This window comes from Typopeltis vanoorti, chromosome 7 (assembly GCF_054136105.1).
Source record: "Typopeltis vanoorti isolate ZY-2024b chromosome 7, IOZ_Tvanoo_1.0, whole genome shotgun sequence".
NCBI lineage: Eukaryota > Metazoa > Arthropoda > Arachnida > Uropygi > Thelyphonidae > Typopeltis > Typopeltis vanoorti.
Genome location: NC_143555.1, coordinates 62,004,276 through 62,025,655, shown reverse-complemented (window position 1 = coordinate 62,025,655; position 21,380 = coordinate 62,004,276). Strand labels below are relative to the sequence as shown.

The following is a 21,380-nucleotide window of genomic DNA, read 5'->3' as shown; positions in this document are numbered from 1 at the left end:
AAAAATATAATTAATAAATAACATTTATTAGATGTTTAAACCCCTATGTGACTTATGGACCACCCTGTGCAAGAAAATTGGAAAAAAAAAGTAAGAGAAACATAATAGTTCTCTTACTTTTTTTTTTTCCAAAGAAAACTTTCAACTCTTTCAACTTTTTGAAAGAGCACAACTCTTTCAGAATATACATTACAAAAAATATCCTTGCATCTGCACATTATTATGCCAAATAAAGCTACACATAACATATCCAACAAAGTCAACACTTGAGCAAGTCTGCTACAAAAGAAGTTGCTCATTGTAAAATATTACAAATTGTACTCCATCAAGGTCTTAACATTTTGATAAAGAAATACCTTGTTATATAAAATTGAACCTAACCTAATCTCACATTATCTAACCTGATCAGAACAAGACATACCTATCCAGAATGCTCTAATCAAACCCAGAAAAAAGAAAAAAAAAACTTAACCAAGCTTACAAAAAATTCATAGTTTATATAGTAGAAAAATGTTGAAAAAGTCCATTCTGTTACAAAACAGGAATTATATTTCTGAGTATAGAACATGCCAGTCAAAAACAGTAGTAAGTAAACAGGAAATGGTAGATGAGAGTAATAATATAACAATTGTTGCAATTATAGTGACATATAACTCAGATCTTTGAGTGTATTTGGTGATAAAAATTAGTAATTCTTGTATACCGGCAAAGGTTGGTTGATTGGTAGAGCCTCTGCTACTAATGGCTCAGTTGAGTAAGTTTGAGCGCGGTTAGTAGTTGGAAGGAGTCCAATCGTTCGATGCTGTTGGCACACTCTCCCTCGATGAGTCTTTGGACTCCCTGGAGGTGTCAAATAATAATAATATACAGCACCAAAATTTAAACCATGTTCTTATAAATCAAGACAAGAGAAGTGTGATTTTATAAGATCATGTTATCATACTTGTCCATATAGTTCAGAGTAACACAAGTTTACCTGAAAAGTGAATTAGCATAAACAAACAAACAAACCAAAAAAAAAAAAATGAGAGAAGTTTAATAAATAATAATAATAAACTAAAGGTTATTGAATAAAAAATGAAAGTGTTTGAGAACAGGAACCAAACCTTGGAGATTCAGTGGCAACCCTTGAAGAAAACATTGATTGATTCAGCTAGAGAGGCATGAGGTTGTCTGCAAAAATAGAAAAATCAGAACTCCCTGGTGGACACAGGAAGTTAAAGAGGCAGTGAAGGAAAAGAAGACAGCATATCAAAAGTTCCTGTCAAATAAGTCAGCTTGTTTTCTTAGAGAATACAGAGAAAAATGTAAGAAAGCTAAACACTTTGTAAAACTAGCTAAACAAAAGTCATGGGAAGACTTAGGTAAGAACATAGAAAATAAATATCAAGAAGGTGGCAAAATATTCTGGAGGTTGTTGAAGAAGCTCAGAAATGGAGGAAAGAGTGTTGTAAAAGGAATTAGAGGTGATAAAGGTGACGTGAAAACTGGAGAAAAAGATATTCTTGAAGTGTGGAGTAATTACTTCGAAAAATTGCTAAATGAAACAAGCAGTGATAGCACTGTGGTAAAAAAACACTCAACAGGCATACATTCAGGAATACATATCTGTACTTGATGTAGAAAAAAACCATCAAGGCCTTAAAATGTGGAAAGGCAGCAGGAATAGATGATATTAGACCAGAAATGCTGAAGCATGGAGGTATAAAAGTCTTATACCTCCTTACTATGAACTTCTGAACTATGCAGTGGCTGCACTGCATAGTTCAGAAGGCCTGGACAGAGGGACGAATTCCCGATGATTGGAGTAGAGCTATCTTAGTACCCATATATAAAAAGAGAAATAAAACTGAATGTGAGAATTACAGAGGTATTTCCCTACTGAATGTTCCTGGTAAGATTTATGCAAGTATACTTGAGAAACAGTTGAGAAGGATTGTGGAAGAAAAGCTTGGTGAAGAACAAGCTGGATTCAGGCCAAATAGAGGCTGTCAGGATCAGATCTTTACTTTAAGACAAATAGTTGAGAAATCATGGGAATTAACAAAGATCTATATTTAAGTTTTGTAGATCTGGAAAAAGGCGGTGCAAAGAGAGAAGTCATTCAATACACTACAGTTATATGGCATCAATGGGATATTATATCAAACAATACTTAGTCTTTATTGGAGTTGTAAGTCAGCAGTTAGAATTGAAGGAAGTACAGGAAGATGGTTTAATGTTAAATCTGGTGTGAGACAAGGATGTACATTATCCCCTCTGTTATTCATTATCTATATGGATCACATTATGAAGGAAAGTGGTATTAAACCTGATATCAAAATTGGAGATTTAATGTCACCTCCTTGCTTTATGCGGACGATGTTATACTTCTAAATAAATCTGCTGCAAGATTCCCTGACTAAATTGAATAACTGTTGTAATAGATATGGTATGAAGGTCAGCAATAACAAGACAAAAATAATGAAAATAGGAGAAGCATTGAAAATGTTAACTGCATTGTGAATGAAGAACCTGTGAAACAAGTAAAACATTTCAGCTACTTAGGCACGATTTTTAGTGAAGATGGCAAATTAAATATGGAAATAGACAACAGAATCAACAAAGCTGGTATGGTAGGAAGTCAATTGAATAAATTCATATGGAATAAGAGAGAAATTAGTCGGAACACTAAATTAGCTGTATACAAGACAGTGTTCGAACCAATTTTAACTTATGGATCTGAGAGCTGTTTAGAAGTAAAACACTTGACCAAAGACTAGAGAATGCAAATATGAGAGTCCTGAGAAAGATTAGGGTCCCGAACATATGGCATCAATGGCAATATAATTAAAAACTAGGATATTAGGAAGGAACTTGGCATTGCCAGCATCCAGGAATGTGTTAGCAGAGCTAATCTCAGGTGGTATGGTTACTTAAATAGAATGGGCGATGAAAGATTAGCAAAATAAGTGTTCTCTGCCAGGTTGGTAGGAAAATGACCCAGTGGACGACCAAGATGTAGGTGGATTGATACGAAAAAAGTGCCTTAGGTGATGGAAATATAAGATATGATAATATTGGAGTCTTGATAAGTAACAGACTGATTTGGAGGAAAATTATAGATAGGAAGTTAGTAGTGATGTAAATTTTTCATGTAGTACTATCATATTCTGTATACCCTTTGAGGGTACATGGCAGGAATTTGATGATGATAATAATAAACAGAGGGTTATATCTCTAGTAAGGTCAATGTTCACAACTAACTAGGGGAAATATTGCTTGTTTACTCTGGGTTTTTTTGTGTTAGCAGTATATTCCATAAATTATCTTTGAGGTAACCTATGAGATGTTTTTCTGTTTCTTTTCTCATCGTTATTGAAGTTGAAAAATTCTCTGCTTCTGGCTATTAGTGAGACCTAAGATGTTTTGCTATTGTTGAATTGCTAATTGCTACTTTGTAATCACATAACTGAAATTTCAGAGAGAGTGAGAAATTCAGCTGTATGCTTTTTATATATCATTTTACAAACCACACAAGTCTTTACAATAGGTTGATATATAATCAGTAGTATTGATGAATGTTTCAAGTTGGCTAACAGTTTCTAGCAGTGTAAAGCCCATCCTGCTATAGTCAGATAATTTGTAACTCTATCCCATTTCTAATGGCTGCAGGATTTTGCAGCCTAGTTTGCTTCAGTATTATTAGGTATGAAACAAGCTAATATTCTAATAATTAACTATATTTGAAATATTATGTGCTATGATTCAGCCAATAATGTAAAATAAAGGCTTTCAGAACAACAACAAAAAATAGTATATTGTAATTTAGAGTGCAATTGTGCTAACTTTGAGTTGCTTAAGGGTCATAATTATATGGCTGGAAGAGACCTGCACATACAGGTCTGTATGTGCAGGTAACTGACAGGGAGTTTGATATAGTCCATTCCCAACCCTCCTGTAGTGCGTTCGTGATTACTTGATTAACAATGTAGGCATAAGAGGAATCTTTCAAAACTACAATCTGTAGCACAAATGGAATATCATCGAGCACTGCATAACTTTTGTTTAAGTAGCAGATAAGCATTTGTAACTATATCAACATTTCTGACTATTAGAATTGACAGTGTACAAATCAGGCATATGCCAGCATCATACACTGCTTTGTTCTTACTTATAATTTTATTTTCATGTTAAACCTTTCATGGGTAGGAACCTATTAAACCCCCACACCAACCACACGTAAGTTGTAGTTGGTGTGGGGGTTTATCCAACACATAACTACATAATCCTCCAGCCAAACTACCATCTACAACCCACTAATGTGCTAAATAATCCCGTCACCCATCATGCTATCTACTCCCCATCGATTGTTATTTTTGTCTCTTAACTATCCATGTTTTCTGCCCAAATTATGCTGGATGAAAAACCGAGGTTTTTCACACTGCAAAAACTGTACCTCCATATGAGGTCAGATAACTCACTTTCTATTGAAAAAGTCCATGTAAAGATTGTTCTTGTCATCATGAAAATTGAATTTGGGTCTTTACCACTCATAGAGCCCATTATCTTGTTATACTGCTGGCAGGCTAAGGATTAGATAACACTGGCCGACACATAATTTGTCTCTGAAATGAAAATAGTGATTCTTTACTAATTTCGATGTGCTGAACATGAAAATGACAATCTTTCGATTGGCTCTTGTTTAGGAGAGACTTAGTCCGTAGTTTATGTATCATTTGGCAGCACTGTATTTCAGTTTTCTGATTGCAACATACTGCATCAGCTAATCATACACAAACTCCAGGAGCTATTGCATCATTGGCTGATGCAGTGCGGTGCAGTTGAGTCATGGCATCACTGTCATAAGATGATGCAGCCAATATAAAGTCAAGTCTTGTAGGATGAGCAAGTGTTAGTGCGACTTCCTGAGCTACATTCCTATTTACTCCTGTGTTATAAGTACTACACAAGTGATCCCTGCAGTGTAAATCCAGCAGTGGTGATGCATCGTACTTGTGTTAATAGTGCAAATAACTTTTGTTACATTTGACTTTACCTTTTGACTTAGTCTAGAACATTCGTCATCTCTTTTCAACCAGTTGGTAATGTCTTTTGTGATTGATTTTAAATAGTGACCCATTTTGATGAGCCGTACTGTTTCTTTTTGAGTGGTTATAAATGTAGCATGGTACGCAGTATCATCATAGAGAATGATATCTCCAGCAAATTGTATTTTTTGTCATTGTAACTTTTGTTTAAAGGAAAAATTACTGTGGTAATCATAAAATGTTTTATGTCCAATTATAATTTTCCAGTTTAATCCAGTTGAAATTTTGGTAACACTTTGATTAGTACTCAAATTAGGCTTCATTCTCTTGATAAGTCTTCACTCCAGGAGGTGTTTGTATAATAAGAATATCCATTCAGAGTTAGTAAAACAGTGTTGTTAATGCTTATTTTGCATTTTACAGAATGCTCAATCCTTTTCTTAAAATAGCAGGGGAAAATGAAAACAGACATAGTCCTTGTGGCCTCTCATGTGTACAGTGATATAAATAGATACATAAATATATAAAAAAAAAAGCATTATTAAACTATGTTTGCCATAAAATTATATTCTTGTTTATTAGGTATCTTCATGACTAGGTTACTTGTATATAGAGGCTGTTGATTTCACATCAGTTGCCTCAGTATCTCATAATGCAAAGCATATTTCTTTTCGGACATATATATTGCTATGTATTATGGGAAGGGTCACTACCCAGACTGGTTTTGATTTTTATTGAGGTCTCATCAGTAAGAGTCATACCCAGAAAGAAAACAAGGTTGAATTAATACAGAAGTTGTATATTTTCCATACACAAGTAACAATAAAGGTTGAAAGTGGTTTGGGTAGTGATCCTTCCCATAATGCTTAACAATATACATGTCTGAAAAGAAGTCTGTTTTGCATTTTAGGATACTGAGGCAATTTATTTTTAGGCTAGTTATGAAGTTACTTCATACATAAATGTTGTTTGATTACTCTGGTGCAGTGATTTTCAACCTTTTTCATAACACAGCACACCTAGACTAATTATTAAAATTCTGCGGCACACTAAAAATATATTCTTTTAATTTTTTTGATGATCTGGCAAAAAAATTTTTTATTTGATTTTTTTTTTTTCTGGCAAAAAATGGGCATAATTTTGATTGATTTACACACACAAGAAGATGGAAGACCAGATACTAATAAATAAATGTGCAAATTATGACATTAGTTCTTTCAATTAATTTGTTTGCATAAATCTCGCGGCACGCCGGTTGAAAATCGCTGCTCTAGTGTAATAGACTAAAGAATATAATTGACTTTGTAACCAAGCGAAAAAAAATTTCCACAGCATATAGCATTATGAGAATTAGCTAATGAACATGAAGTTTATCAAGAGGTGCATGACCAAGAAGCATGCCTTTATTATTCTGAGAGTTAAGAAAAGAGTTCCTTTTTTTAATCTACTTATTCCATTCAATAAAAAAAAATTGTGCATTTTTAAAATGTTCTTCCTGTACAACTTGATTATACATTTTATTACATTATACATAATTAATACATTTTCTGATGTATTTTTGTTTCTTGTTTTACCAGATAACACTATCTAGATGTATTATTATATTGTGATTCAGATGTCACAAAGTTGACATCTTGCTATAATCATGCCAACTAAAATGGCAGGGAGTCGGGCTTCTGGTACCTCTCCAGATTCCAGCAGGTAAGTAAAGAGTTAAATGTTATTCAGGACTTTTATTTTCCATGTAGAATGTTGCATGGAATATCAGTAAATATTCAGGATTTTTATTTTCGATGGAAATATATCATTGGCATTATTATTTGGTTCTATAGAATGAAGAAATAAGGATTACAGTTGACCAGACATGGCAAAACTGGTAGAGATCTTCAAATTCTTGAAGATCTCTAAAAATTACAATGTAAAAAATTTACATTTGGAGGAAAATTGTCGATAGGAAATGAGTAATGATGTAACTTTTACATGTAGTACTATCATGATATAATTTCAAGGATCATACAAGATATCAGTAGATGGAATTTTTCATTTTATGGAGGGTGGGTGAAGGACAAGAGGACATCCATGGAAATTGAGAATGAATGCTGTTAAGAATGGGGTGTGAGCTTGATTTTTCTCTGGAATGGATTGCTATTGGGTGTGGTGAGTGTTTTTAGCCTATATGAGTTCAAAAACAGGTATGGCAGCCAGTGTAGGTAATACTTAGCTCTCCCTCAATGAGTCACTGGCTCCCTGGAGGCTTTTCTTAATAATAATGATATTCTATAAACCCTTTGCTGGTGCATGGCAAGAATTTGATGATAATAATTTATTTATTTTTATTATTTTTTAGTATTACAAGAAAATTCATAACATATGTTGATTCAGACCTTTTGATAATCCCAGGTTTTGATATGAACTAAATAAGATTATAGTAGATAGCACTGAAATCTGTACTGAGTCTGACACCATCATTATTAAAATATCAGAAAATCATCAGTGACATTTGGCCTGTGAATGTCAATTAGAAAAACATCATTAATTCGTGATACACACACATCCTAAAGCGTGCATTCCATACCTTGATAATATTACATAATAAAGTTCAGCTTCCTATCAGTAGATTTCTTCCTACTTTAGGATTATAGTATCCAACACATTCACTTCCTTAAAAGTTAAGAGCAAAAGTTAAATCTTCCTTTAATCTTAATCTACATAGGTTTCCCCCAAAGCTTCAGATACAATAAGCAGACAAAGGACGTTCAAAATTCTTGGTTATTATAGCATATCCTTCAAATAAATAAGAAGAAATATGAGGTGGAATTAATCGGAGAGATGACTTAAAGCTTTTCTATTTCTGCTAGAGTTTTTCAGGGAGACTCTTTGGCATCATCTCTTCATTATTACCCTTGGCTATATTTTCAGACTTGAAGAAAATGAATATGGTGTAACTTCTGAAGATCTGACAAGCCAAACTCGCATAAACAGTCTTTTCTTTGTAACTGATGCACTAATAACTTCCCAGAATGACCTAATCTATATTTAAATAATGCATCATTGATTGAGTTCATGGTCACCACAATAAAAACCATTCTAAAAATTGAAATAGAAGGAAACATTAAGTTAAATGACACTTTCTTAGAGACTCTTTCACTACTTAGTTCCTATATTAATACTCTGACACGATGAAAGAAAGCATACAAACTCTTCCATTTCATAAATGCCTAATATCTGGAAATCCAGACTTGTCACCAGAAAATATCAAACTTCTTTTCTACAAATACCAATGGTCATATTTATATGGTTCTCAGACATATAATATATGCTCTTCACCACTTAATTAATATCGATAGCTTTGGGATAACATGCCTTTGATCAGTATTAGTTTATATATATGGCAAGATCATATCACAAATAATGTCATTCTTGAAGCCAGCAAGCAAAGACGTCTAGTAGAAACAATTCAGAAGGCAAGACTTGCATGCCAACAGACATTTACCAGTTGCACAATAAGAGCAATTTGTCCCACTATTAAGACTGTCTCCAAGGATGGTTGTTATAAATATTTCTGTATATATTTTCTTATTTAACATCTTAGCATTATCTTATTTATACTTGTAAGCTATGAATAAACTGTCATGATCAAACAGTGCTTGTGCTCTGAAGTTTCAGAAGTGATTAGAAGCTTGAGTTGCTTAATCTCTGAATAGTGCATATATCTGAATTATAGGTCTTCTAATCTTCACATGAAAGATTAGAAGACCTATAACACAAGAGCATCATGTGTTGTTGTTAATGAAAAAGAAGTAATCTGTCAATATTTCTTAAAGAGTTAGAAATTGTATTTATTGGAAAAATTGGAATGGTAGTGGCCAGTTCAGCAGAGCACTTACGGGAAAATGGTTGAAGGGAGTCTCTAAAAGAGGGATCACCTATTAAGTGGATTACCCTCTTCTGTATGTCATCAAGAATTCTTGGGGAGGTTTCTGGTGCACCACCTTAAATATGAAAAAAATATTCCAAGGCCGGTTGAATCTGAGACTTATAAAATGTTAAGAATTGAGCAAGAGAGAAGTAATGTTGGAACAAAAAAAAAGTTTTTTAGAGGCTGAGGAAGCTATTGATGTAATATATTTGTGTCAGGATAAGCTGGATGTGACAGAAATCAGGAAGGGAAACAGATCTTGAAAGGTTATTGAAATAAGACAGAACTGAGTTTTAATAGTATTGAAATTTACTAAGTTATCTTTCCCACTTGAGAATGCAAGATCATTATTTAATTCATTGATTATAGATCTTGAGGCTTCAGTCATTCAGGGTTTCTGAAATGAAGAAAAGGAATGGAAAGTACTGTGAACAGTAAAACTATGAATATGATTTGAAGTCAGAGAGAGAGAGATCATTGATGTAAAGGAGGAAGAGCATAGGTGAAAGTACAGAACCTTGGGATACGCCTGCATTCTGAAATAAATCTTTGTGACTGGATCCTTTGTTAATCCAGTCACAAAGGGCATGAGGGAAACCACAAGATTGTAGCTTTCAGATGACCTCAGTGCCAGACATGATCACATTGCTGTCCAGAGGTGGGTAATGTTAGTAAGGACGTCTGCTGTAGAACAAGAATGATGGAATTCATATTGGTGCTCACTAATTAATTGACGAGTCTCTAGGCAGGCAGAAGCTGGTTGTTGATGACCTTCTCCATCTTTGAGATGAGGGCTGTGGGATGATAGTATGATGGCAATTTTATTTCTCTTTTTAGATACAGGCTGGATAAGGCTTGCTTCTGTGATGTTAGGTACATGACAGTTTATATAGAATGGATTAATTATGAAGCTTAAGTTTCAAGTACAACTGGAGGAATATCATCTGGATCAGGTGCTGTATTAGTATCAAGATTCATCAGTATTTTTTTTATGTCTGTCTGGCAAAGGATCATATTAGTGAAACAACTCTTATTTAGATGATGAAGGCAAATCACCAGGTGATTTGCCTTCATCATCTAAATAAGAGTTGGAGAAACTAATCGATGCCAAGAGGTTAACATGGTACTATCAGAATGTGGGAGAGGTGGAAACAAGGAAGGGCAGAAGTTACAACCAACAGCTTTAGCAAGGAACTAGAAGACATGACTGCCATTTGAGCAGAAGGCAAGATTATTGTGTTTGATTTTTATGAAATCTGCTTTGGAATTGTTAACCTTTCTTTAAATTCATTTTTTTATATTAGAAGTAATAACAATCATATAATTTTATTGACAGTATCAAGCAAGGTAAGGGTAAAATGTAAACTTTCAATCAGTTTGAAACTTTTCAATTTTCAGAAGCATAAGCATAATTTACTTACTTCTATAAAATAATAGATACTTATTATCCATTCTTGAAATAACAGAAATTAATGAGTGCTTTTTTTTTAGTTTATGAATTATTCAATCTCATAACAATCACTTATAAGCTCTCTAGATTCCTTTTAAATCAGATTGCTAGCATGCAAATTAACATTTCTTTTGTTAACAGTACTGCTACTTTTGCTAATAGCGAGAACAGTACTAGCCTGAGTATTTTCCATTTTGAATTATTTGTGTGAGCAATTGCTACTTTCTAACCTTCTGTATTTTCTCATAAATATAATCTTCATGGAAATTAAACACTGGACAAATTATATGCTTAGTCCAGCTGGATGAGTGGGTAGGTACCAGCAAGTTGGGATTTCAAAGCACACTGTGATGTGGATGTTTGTGGCAGATGATTTTCGTTGCCTGATGTTCAGATAATTTGAAAACACTGCTGTAACATGGCTTCTAGCAACTATACCTCAGCAGACCCAGTATTACAGGATTTGACAAATGATTCAAAATGGAGGGTTATCCTGAAATTCAGTGTTTCAGGATAAACCTTTCTGTCTCTGTATGAGAATGATTAATTCACTTTCAGGTGAAAGCCTATATAATTTTTTTTCTTGCATACTGAACACTTCCATTTCCAGTTGAATGATACATACTATTCTGATTCAGTATCATCATCCAGTCTTAATAAACCAAATGCAGGCAGTCATGAATACTTTGAATTACGTCATGAATACTTAAGGCTTGCTGCCATGCCTTAAGTATTTTATCAAAATGTTACCTTAAAGGAAATTAATAATTATTAATACCATTTAACAGAAGCTGTCATCAAGGATCATTAACTAACCTAATCCTGTTGTAGCACAACTTTGTTTTCAATTGTTGTAACTGGTGTTCAAATTCTATTTAGAATGCAAGAAAAAATTATCTTGACTTTCACCTGAGAGTAAATTGGCCCTTTGAATATGGAGGTAGCAAGATTTTTTTCTCCTGAGAAATTGAATTTCATTCTCCATTCTATGCAAAACAAACTAGCCTGGAAACATGCATATGTCATACCTACTTGGCTATCGAGATAGTAGTTAATTGTTCTAGTCCAGTAAAGTTCTAGGATTACCACTCGACTATGATGTATTTTGCATTAGCATCTTATAGTGAATGCAGGTGATGTCTGCTTAGTTGGAGAAAATGCTACAGACATTAGAATAGCATTCAGAAAACTCAAAACTTCAAATGAAAAACTAGGATTACAAATCATCTAAGATAAAACTGTGTATTTAGAAGTACGTGGGAACAACAGCCAAGTTGAAAATGACTGGTTTACCATCAATTATTTGAAATTTAAAAATGCTGCTTCCTTCAAATATCTTGGAAAAACTGATTACTGGAGATAATAAAAATTAATACAGAAATAAAAGTTAGGATATGTGCCTCCAATAGATCTTATTATTCACTACATTATTTATTATCTTCCAAAATTCTCTTATTGAAAGTTTATTTTTCACTTGGTTAGAGTATAATAAATTTAGTTTAATCCTTTATCCAAGTGTGAGCAAACAAAGTTTGCACCTGAAAGTATCTTCAGGACTGGGGTAAGGTGTTACAACACCTTACCCCAGTTCTGAAGATACTTTCAGGCGCAAACTTTGTTTGCTCACACTTGGATAAAGGATTAAACTAAATTTATTATACTCTAACCAAGTGAAAAATAAACTTTCAACATCTTTCTCTAAATCCAGAGTAATTTATTAAAAAAGGGTGGCACACCAATTGGCAACTCCTATAGGTAGAGGTAGAGATGACCTGCTAATGCTTCTGCCTGGTATCTCCACTTGGGCCTGGCTGCCACTGAAGAGACCTCAATAAAGGTCGAAACTAGTCTGGGTAGTGGCCCTTCCCTTAATGCATAACATTAGACATATCTGCAAGGAGATGTGTTTTGCATTATAGGAGATACTGAGATAGGATTGTTGGTAGCTTGCTCCACCTTTGCAACGAGTTGCCTTGGTTTTGTACCACCTTACCCCAGTCCTGAAGATACTTTCAGGCGCAAACTTTGTTTGCTCACACTTGGATAAAGGATTAAACTAAATTTATTATACAAAATTCTCTTAGGCAGAGTTAGAATAGAAATATGCAAAACAGTCATTAGATCTATTACTTTACATGGAGCATAACAGACCAAGATGCAGAAGTTTGCAGATCTTTAAGAAGAGAATCTTCAGACAGGTCTTGGTACCTGTAAGAGATAACACAATCTCAGTGGAGAAGACCTAATCAAAAATTGTATCCAGAATTAGCTGAGATGGAAATCCTGGACTAGACTGGAAGAGCTCAAGACAGCTTCTTCCACAAAGAGTGAAAGAAGTTGCTATTTGCAACTAAGAGCCTTAGAGGTTCAGCAAGTTAAAGAATGTCCAGTAGTTCAAGAGAGTTAAGGTTAAAAAAAATTAACGTAAGTTTGAATTTGCAGTATGAATTTCTTTTATGTATTATTTTATTAACAGTAATGATAATTGCTAATATTTTGTATTATTTATTAAATACAAATATACTTCATTTTACATTATAAATTCAAGCTAGTAAAATAAGTCTTAATTTTAATGAAGTTAGCGGTAGAGGAGTTATTTGTTTATGACACTTTTTTTTAGTTTGTTATATTCGAAAAATGGGAGAGGGCTTTAAAATAGAAATAATAACATGATATTAGCTGATCTCATAAGAGGTAGCAGAATTATTTATCCCTGAAACTCATGTTTTTCATTCAATATACAGACCAGTTAGCCAGAGAACTCACAATTTACAGACGACAAAAAAAAAACTGTTGTTGGGCAGTAGAAGGTATTGTGTGTAATTGGAGGATTTTATGTATATTTTTTAAATTTGAATAAAAGCAGTAGCAGATAATGAGAAACATCTCAAATTAAATTATTATATTAAATTAAATTAAATTATATTAAATTCTTACTGAAAATGTCAAGTGTTGGAATGGGCTACCAGTGGATGTTGGTAGCCTTCCTTTGGTGAATGTTTCTTAAAGAAAAGTGTGATAGGTATTTGTGTATTGTTTGACATGAAGGAGGCTCTTCCTTAGTTCTTGATTCCCTGTTGGATAATAATAATAAATGCTGCAAGACACATCTGGTGAAGTTATTGTGATGATAGTCTTCTTTGTAAAATGCATTTGGAAACTACAAAGTAAAAAGTTAGGTATAAGTAATAAAGTTGACCAGTGGACACAACAGATCTCTGTCCTTGAACCACTGCTGTTTATGATATATAGAAATATTGTGAATGGCTTGAAGAGGGATATGGTTGTTGCTGATGATGATGATGCAAAGTTGGAAGAGTTTATATATGTGTGTGTGTGTATGTGTGTGTGTGTGTGATATGACTCAGCTATGACTCAGTTTATGCTGGAGTTAGGTTCCTGTGAAGCAAAAATATAATGGGGGAAAATGCATCAGGTTCCATTTCAAGATTTTCAGTAATCTATACAAAACATTTGAAAAATGTTTTATTTTATGAAATTTACGTGTTGAAAATTATATAATGTTTAGGATAATAATATTTAAGAAAATGAAAGAAAATTTAGTACTTTAAAAGCAGGAGACATGTGACACTTAGTTTCTGGTATAGGAAGCAATTTGCCTCTGTCATCTATGTTGAAGTTGGAGGAAAAGAGTAGTACCAGGAGGTCAGCTTTATCTTTTGGTGCTGTAACAGTGGTACCATGTGGATGAGAGAGAGAGAGATGGAAGTATAGGTGAATAGAATAGAAGTTGCATCTAATGACGTTTGCAAGAAATCAGAAGGCATGGCTTCCTTTTGGACAAGGAATTGGGTTTTTTGCTATTGGCCTTTTCGAAGACAGATTTGGATTTGCTGGTGGTTGTTTTGTGTTTATTGCAAGTTTCAACATAAGCTGAGTATGAAGCAGAGTTTCTTCTAGAACTACTGTGGTAAGCTGCATTTTTTTTTCTTCAAATGTTTTCGTACACTTTTTGACACACAAAGGTTTAGGAAATGGTTGACTATTTTGGATATAATGAGGAATGAAGGCTTTCATGCCATTAAGAATAATTTCTGTGACTTGTTCCAAGAGGTGTTTGGGTTGGAAAAAAGTTCCTGTCATTTCATGGTACTTGTGTTGTGCCAAAGGACATGAGTTTGAGAGTAGTTAGAAGGGAAGGTGGGCATTCTCAGTGAGAGACTATTTCCATATGATTATGACCTTAGTTACCAAGAAGAGAGGTTACCCCTGACATTTACCTGGAAGGAGAGCGTAAACAAAAGCAGCGCATTAGAGAATGGGACAAGTAAGGAGATGTACAATTTGTTTTAGGTAATTGCTTATAGTAAATACTAATGCATATAACCAGCTTGGTCTGTGATGTTGGAAAAGGAGAGCCAGTTGGAATTGTGCACATTTAGGAAGCATATTTAGGAAGATGACTTCACTATTTGAATAGCTGTATTGCAGAAAGTTGAGCTTCTTGTTTAGAATGGTAAAGAGGTTAGAGTGGTTTTTAGAATTATGGAGAGTACTATAAATAGCAGACGAGTGTCATTGAATGGGCAATGAAACCGTGAAGCCAGAGGAGGATGCTAAATTAGACAGTCTCTTGCAAGCCCTATTGGACTCATAAAGGTAGAAGTGTTAAGAGTCTGCAATGGCTACAAAGTTATCCTTGTGGCAGAATGAATCATACAATATGTAATTTGGATATTGAAGGCAGACTGTGATTTTTATGGCTGCAGGGTTTCTGTCAAGAGTAGGTCTAGTTTGGATCTTTGTAAGTGATGTAGGTCATTTTTGTTGGCATTAAATGCCACAGTCAATGTGAAAGTGTTTTGCAGGGATTTTGTATATTGTGCTTGGTTTTGGACCTTTTGTTGAGATTAGTTTTTGAAAGAATTCTTTCAGTTACAGTGTTACTGTCCTTGTTTGTTATACATTTAATTTTTCATTCAAAGTTAATGAAAGAATAGAGTAGAAGCATGGAGTGAGAGGAGCCCCCTTGGACATGACACCCATAGAGAGTGAAAGTAGAAGTCCCATTGCCATAACATAACCACAACAATGCATACTACTGCTTGGACTACCCAGGCACTACCTGACAGAATATGTGGCTGCTGGGTTATGTGTGAGCTTACCTGGAAGCTATCTGACTTATTGCTGATTTGGGCCTGTGTACTATCTGGCAGATAACCTGTAGCAGCACCATCATTTTTGATGATGTGCCCTAGAAATTTCAGGTGTTGTGGTTCTCTAAGTATGTTTGGCATGTTCCTGAATGATAACACTTATGCTGCATGGAGAAGGGGATGCAGGGAATAGAAACCGGTATCATATCACTTTAACAAAATGAATAAATTGGAACTGTGAATGAATAGAGAATGGATGCAGCTCATTGTTTTTAAGTGAAGTTGTGATAAATGATTTCTGCACCTGCACATCTCTAATAAGTTGGGTGGTGGTATGAAACTGCTATCTTGCTTATGGAATGGGTTAATCCTCCTACCGGCTGAGGTGGATGAAATAGTCTGACCACCCCAGCATTTTTCATGGATCAAAACTTCATCGGCATTCTATCTTTTATCAAGTATTTACCCTCCACAGTCATTAATCCCTTAATGGCGATTTTAGAGCCATTAGCGGATTAACTGTGGTTGAGCGACTTCTGTGTCACTTCACTTTGCATGTACTATGTTACTTGGAATTTCCTTTACTGTATTAGGATATTGATCGTTTTTTTTTCCACAATTTATGTTTTGTGTCTCTTTCCAAAAATAAAAACAGGTTTCACATCTGCCAAAATAAATAATCAATCCTGAAATGACCACAGATCAGCCTTTGCAATGAATATATTTCAGTAATAGTAAATTTCCTTCACTTTACTGACAATGTAGATTTTTTTGCGAATTTTCAAATGTTTGTTTGCATTTAACATATTTTGCCAAATATTTATATTTTTAAATAACATTTAGTGAAATAAATATGACATTTCGCTTTCTTTCTTTGCAAAGTACTTTATATAGATAGTCGCATTTTAATTTTAGGAACAAATTTTTTTTTAGGAACAACAAATGATTATAAACTGCATTACTCAGTTTCCGATTGTGTCTTTTTTAGTATCAAAAATTTATATCCAATGGTATTTTATCAGAAACTCTTTGCCTTCTTCGTTTGCTTAAAATTGCAACAGATTTTTTTTTTTTTTTGTAAGATGCACATTACTATAATATCCAGTGCTTAACCACTGTAGATATGTTGAAAATATAACAGGAAGGATATCCTGTATGAAATGATTCAAAATTTATACTCATTTTTAAGATTTTTTACTGCGACTCCCCACTCCCTACTCTCCTGGAACTCAGTTTACATAACTACTTTACATTTCTACTGGTTTGAAAGCTTTCAGACAGTATTCAAAATCTCTTATTTCAGCATGAAGGTTGTTTTCTTGATCATAAATTAGTAAATAATAATATTTGGTTAACCGATCAAGTGTTGATCAATTTTATTAATTAACTTAACCAACTAGTTTCGCCACACTTTTCTGTTGGCTTCTTCAGGACACTTACATATAGGTTTAAACACTCTCACAATTATGTGTAACTGCAAAACTGACAAGAATAAAAACTGACTAGAATAATTACAAATAAAATAGTATCGAACGTGAGTGAAACATGTATCGCGTGTACAAGATCAGCTAGCTGTTGCTGAGGAACCTTCTGTAGTTTGTATTAAAGTTCATTTCTTCCGTTTTTAAGGCTCTGATTAGGGTTTTTCATATCTCTGGCAGTATTAGGCCTTGATTTCTGTTGAGGTTCACAGTAGAACGGGTGACTGTGGCTGCTTCTTTGAACATTCTTGAATGGTAATCTTCCTCTAAGTAAGGGGAACAGCTTTTGTCCCACTCGATGACATGGTTAGTTGTGGAGAAATGAGACGATAGGCCAGAAATGTCCTGTCTGTTGTTTTTGACATAGCCAATGTGCTCCTTTTGCCTGATTTCGAGGCTTCTCGAAGTCTGTCCGATGTAATTAGAGCCACATGAGCATGGAATATTATAGACTCCAGCATATTTGTAGAAAGGATGGTTGTCTTTTGGAGATCTTAGTAGTTTACGAATAGTATCTATAGGCTGAAATGCTACTCTTAATTTGTGTTGTTTGAGGAGATTGGCGAGCTTGTTGGAGATGCCACTTACATACGGAATTGCAATCGTTTTTATATATTGAATCTCCTCTTGTTCTCTTTGTGGTGGTTCAGAGAAAAGGATTTTATTGACTGGTCTTCTTGGATAGCCGTTCAAGTACAGATTGTTGGAAATAAATTTTAACTCATCTTGAAGGGTCTTGTTGTCCGTTGAGATGCAAATAGCTCTTTTCTTTAACATGTGTATAATGCTGAGTTTATGTGATATGTGGTGAGAGGAGTTAAAATGTAGGTAGCGACCTGTATTGGTCGGTTTTCTGTACACCGATAGATTTAAACTGCCATCAGTTTGTTTTTTGATTAAGATGTCTAAAAACGGAAGTTGTTTTTCTCTTTCAAGTTCCAGAGTGAATTTAATAGAATGATGGAAAGCGTTGATCTTTTTGAGAAAATCATATATGTCATCTTTGTTATTGTTCCATATGATGAAGATATCGTCCACATAGCTAAACCAAATTTTAGGTCTAGGAAAAATTTGTGATAGGATTTTGTTTTCTAAGTCTTCCATAAAGAGGTCAGCACATAAAGGTGAGAGTGGGCTTCCCATTGCCAAGCCTGTTAACTGTTGATAGATTTTATTTTTCCAAGAAAAATAATTGGAGTTTAGGCAGTGAGAAAACAATACGGTTATATCTTGTGGGAACAAGGTACTTAAGATGTCAATGACCTCTACTACGGGAACGTTTGTAAAGAGAGAGGTGACATCTAAGCTGGCTAGAAGATCATTATCCGATATCTTGATGTTTTTTAGCTTTTCTACGAAATGTCCAGAGTTTTTGATGTAACTCTCTGAGTTGTGGATGTATTGCTGTAGGAGTTTCGATAGATGTTTTGACAATAAGTAGGTGGGCGAGTTGATTGCATCAACGATTGGGCGTAAAGGAATACCCTCTTTGTGCACTTTTGGAACTCCATAGAGTCTCGGAGTTAAAGGATGCATCGATTTTAGTTTTTTAATCAAGTCTGTTGGCCAGTTAGATAAATTGCGTAGTAATTCGTTGGTATCATTGTGATTTTTTAATGTTGGATCTTTTGTTAAAAGATGGTAAACAGACAAGTCAGAAAGTAAATGGTTAACTTTGTCTTCATAGTCCTTTGAGTTCAGTATCACAGTACTGTTTCCTTTATCTGCTTTAAGTACTATGATGTCTTTGTTGTTTTTTAAATCATGAATAGTTCTTTTATCCAGTGATGAGAAGTTTTGTTTTGTGGAATAGGGCGCGGAAAGTATTATGCTACTTTTTAATCTTAGATCATTTGCTGTGTGAGGCGGTAATAATGAGATTCCTTTTTCTAGACTACAGATGAAATCTATCTATTTAGCTGTTCAACGGTCTGCTGAAATTAACTATGCTATATTTTCAATATGTAAAACTGTTTATGCATACCACACAAAAGAAGGTTCAGTTATGTTATTTTTGTTTGTTTCTTTTTTTTTTTTTTTTTTTTTTTTTTAAAAATTCTAAATATTACTACTTGTACTGCTGCGGGTTACTATTTCTGAAATACGTCTTAGAAATGCTAGGCAATAATCCTCTTAGCTGGAGGAAAAGCTAAAAGGCTTAGATTACTCTTACTGCTTTTGAGAAACACAAGAGAGAAAGATTCCCATAAGTCACACAAAATTGCCTCAAGCAAGAATGTCTTGTTTCATTTTCAGTTGTTCAAACATCCTAATACAGAAAAGCTGACATATCCTTTTATAGGCAGCTGCAGTATTTATGCCAAAAATGATTTCTTTATTTATAGTGATCAGTTTCACTTTTATTATCGAAAAATTCAAAATTACAGGGTGTTCGGGATAAATTTGACATATTTATAATTAATTATATTTTTCCGTAAGTTACATGTATTAACACACACTTCTCTTCATTTAAAAGTTTGGACCCTTCTTCATTCATATACAAGATGTCAGAAAGGATGGATAGCTGGAACCCACCTGAATCATGGAAGAGAATAACTTGTATCATGATGATTCGTGCCCGCCATCAAAATAAGGATATTACGACTACTGCCCAATGCTCCCTGAATACAGTAAAAACAATCAGGCATGAACTAGAGACTTGCAATGGTGACTACGAGGATGTAGCAAGAAGAAAGATCCCTAGCAGACGATCTGATTGCGTTCGTACAGCAGAATTCCTCGCAAATCTGCAGGAACAGGTGTTGAAGAACCCTGGCATTGGAATTCGGGCTTTGTTCGTGGAGTTGCTAACTGTAGTCAAGCCCTGGATAACAAGGGTAGCCAATGGTAGGCTGTATGTATGGCAGCAGGATTCGGCCCCTTGCCACACCTCTGGGAAAAGTCAAAAATGGTTGTCTGAAAATTTCTACGACTTCACCAGTCCAAATGTTTGGCCTCCAAACTCCCCAGACCTTAACCCCATGGATTATTTTGTATGGGGCGCAGTTGAAAAAGACACCAATCGCACTTCCAGTAATACAAAAGCCCAGTTAATGGATAAAATTAAAACAGTTTTTGCGGCCCTTCCCAGGGAGACTGTAGCATCAGCTTGTTCGAGGTTCCGAAGCAGAATTGAAGCTGTGATCGATGCTAATGGTGGTTATTTTGAGTAAATCTTGTTGATAGTATTGTAATTAACTCTGCCTGTAATGTTTTTTTGTCAATTCATTAAATTTAATAGATACAAAGAAGATTTTCTTTTTCCTTACGAAACTGTCAAATTTATCCCGAACACCCTGTATTTGATACAATTATCTTGAAAAGAGATTTCAGTTTTTTAAGAGAAAAGGCACATATCTGTTACGTAATCATTTATTTTTTGGGTTGAGGGGGGTGAGGGTTTTAGACCTATTCAATCTGCAGGCAATTGTTACAAACGTAAATCACTTTGGGAACATGCTCATGCAGTTTAGTGTAAAAGTTTTTAGTAGCAAAAGTTTAACTACTTCAATAATGTCACTTATCTAAACTAGAAGAAAATGTCGTTATATCTGCTGATGTTAGAACTCTTATATAAATATTTTTTCTGGCATGAATTCTTTATCAGTAATCAATGTACAGATTTTTGCGCTCTTGTATTGACAAAAGAAATATGTGCAGTAATTTCTTTTTTCTACTACAAGAAAAAACCAGATAATAACAGAAAAAAAAAATGTAGTATTTTCTTTTTCGTTGGGTGAATGATGTTCTTTCAAAACACAAAGAAAGAACAATGTTCTTTCTTTGTGTTTTGAAATGAAAGTGCAAATGATAATTTTCTTACCATTTTTGCCAATAGAAAATCTGCTATAATTATACGAGTGACATGTTACCGTTTTTCTCTCGCAGGTGAAAAGAAATAATGCAATAATATTGTTCAGTCTGTCGAACTTTATTGTAGCATAAATATTTATTATCAAACTTTGCTGTTTTGTAATTAAAAAAAAAAAATATTCATGCTACTTTGAAAATTTCTAATCTGTGGCGCACACTGCTATGAAAATTTAATAGACAAAGTTTGTGCAAACTGTATTCTTATTTATATATAAAAAATCTTATATTAGGCATATTTGAAATCTGTGAATTATTCTTCGAAATATGATTTTGAACAAAGATAACATAATCAAGAACGTCAGCAACCAGTTTTTTTTTTTTTTAAATAATATTTCAAATAATTATCGTGAATTTATTTTTTCAAAAACAAAGAAAATGTTCTGTCAGTAAGCGATTAGACAAAATTAGCACAAAAACATTAAACACTGGTTCTCCAAGGTAATGCAATATTTAAGTGAAGAAAGTATGCAAGGATTTATATTTTTAGCCTCTCTAATATAACTAAGAGTC

At 34.0% G+C, this 21,380-nt stretch overlaps 1 protein-coding gene across 1 annotated transcript in view; it reads left to right on the top strand.

Annotated features, from left to right (window-relative positions):
* Positions 1-21,380, top strand: part of LOC150104721 (circadian locomoter output cycles protein kaput-like) — a 237,164-nt gene that overhangs the window by 3,990 nt on the left and 211,794 nt on the right. The window contains exon 2 of the mRNA XM_090395307.1: positions 6,608-6,731. Within this exon, the coding sequence (XP_090251433.1) occupies positions 6,676-6,731 (56 nt within the window). The 5' untranslated portion in view covers positions 6,608-6,675. The remainder of the gene's footprint in view (positions 1-6,607; positions 6,732-21,380) is intronic.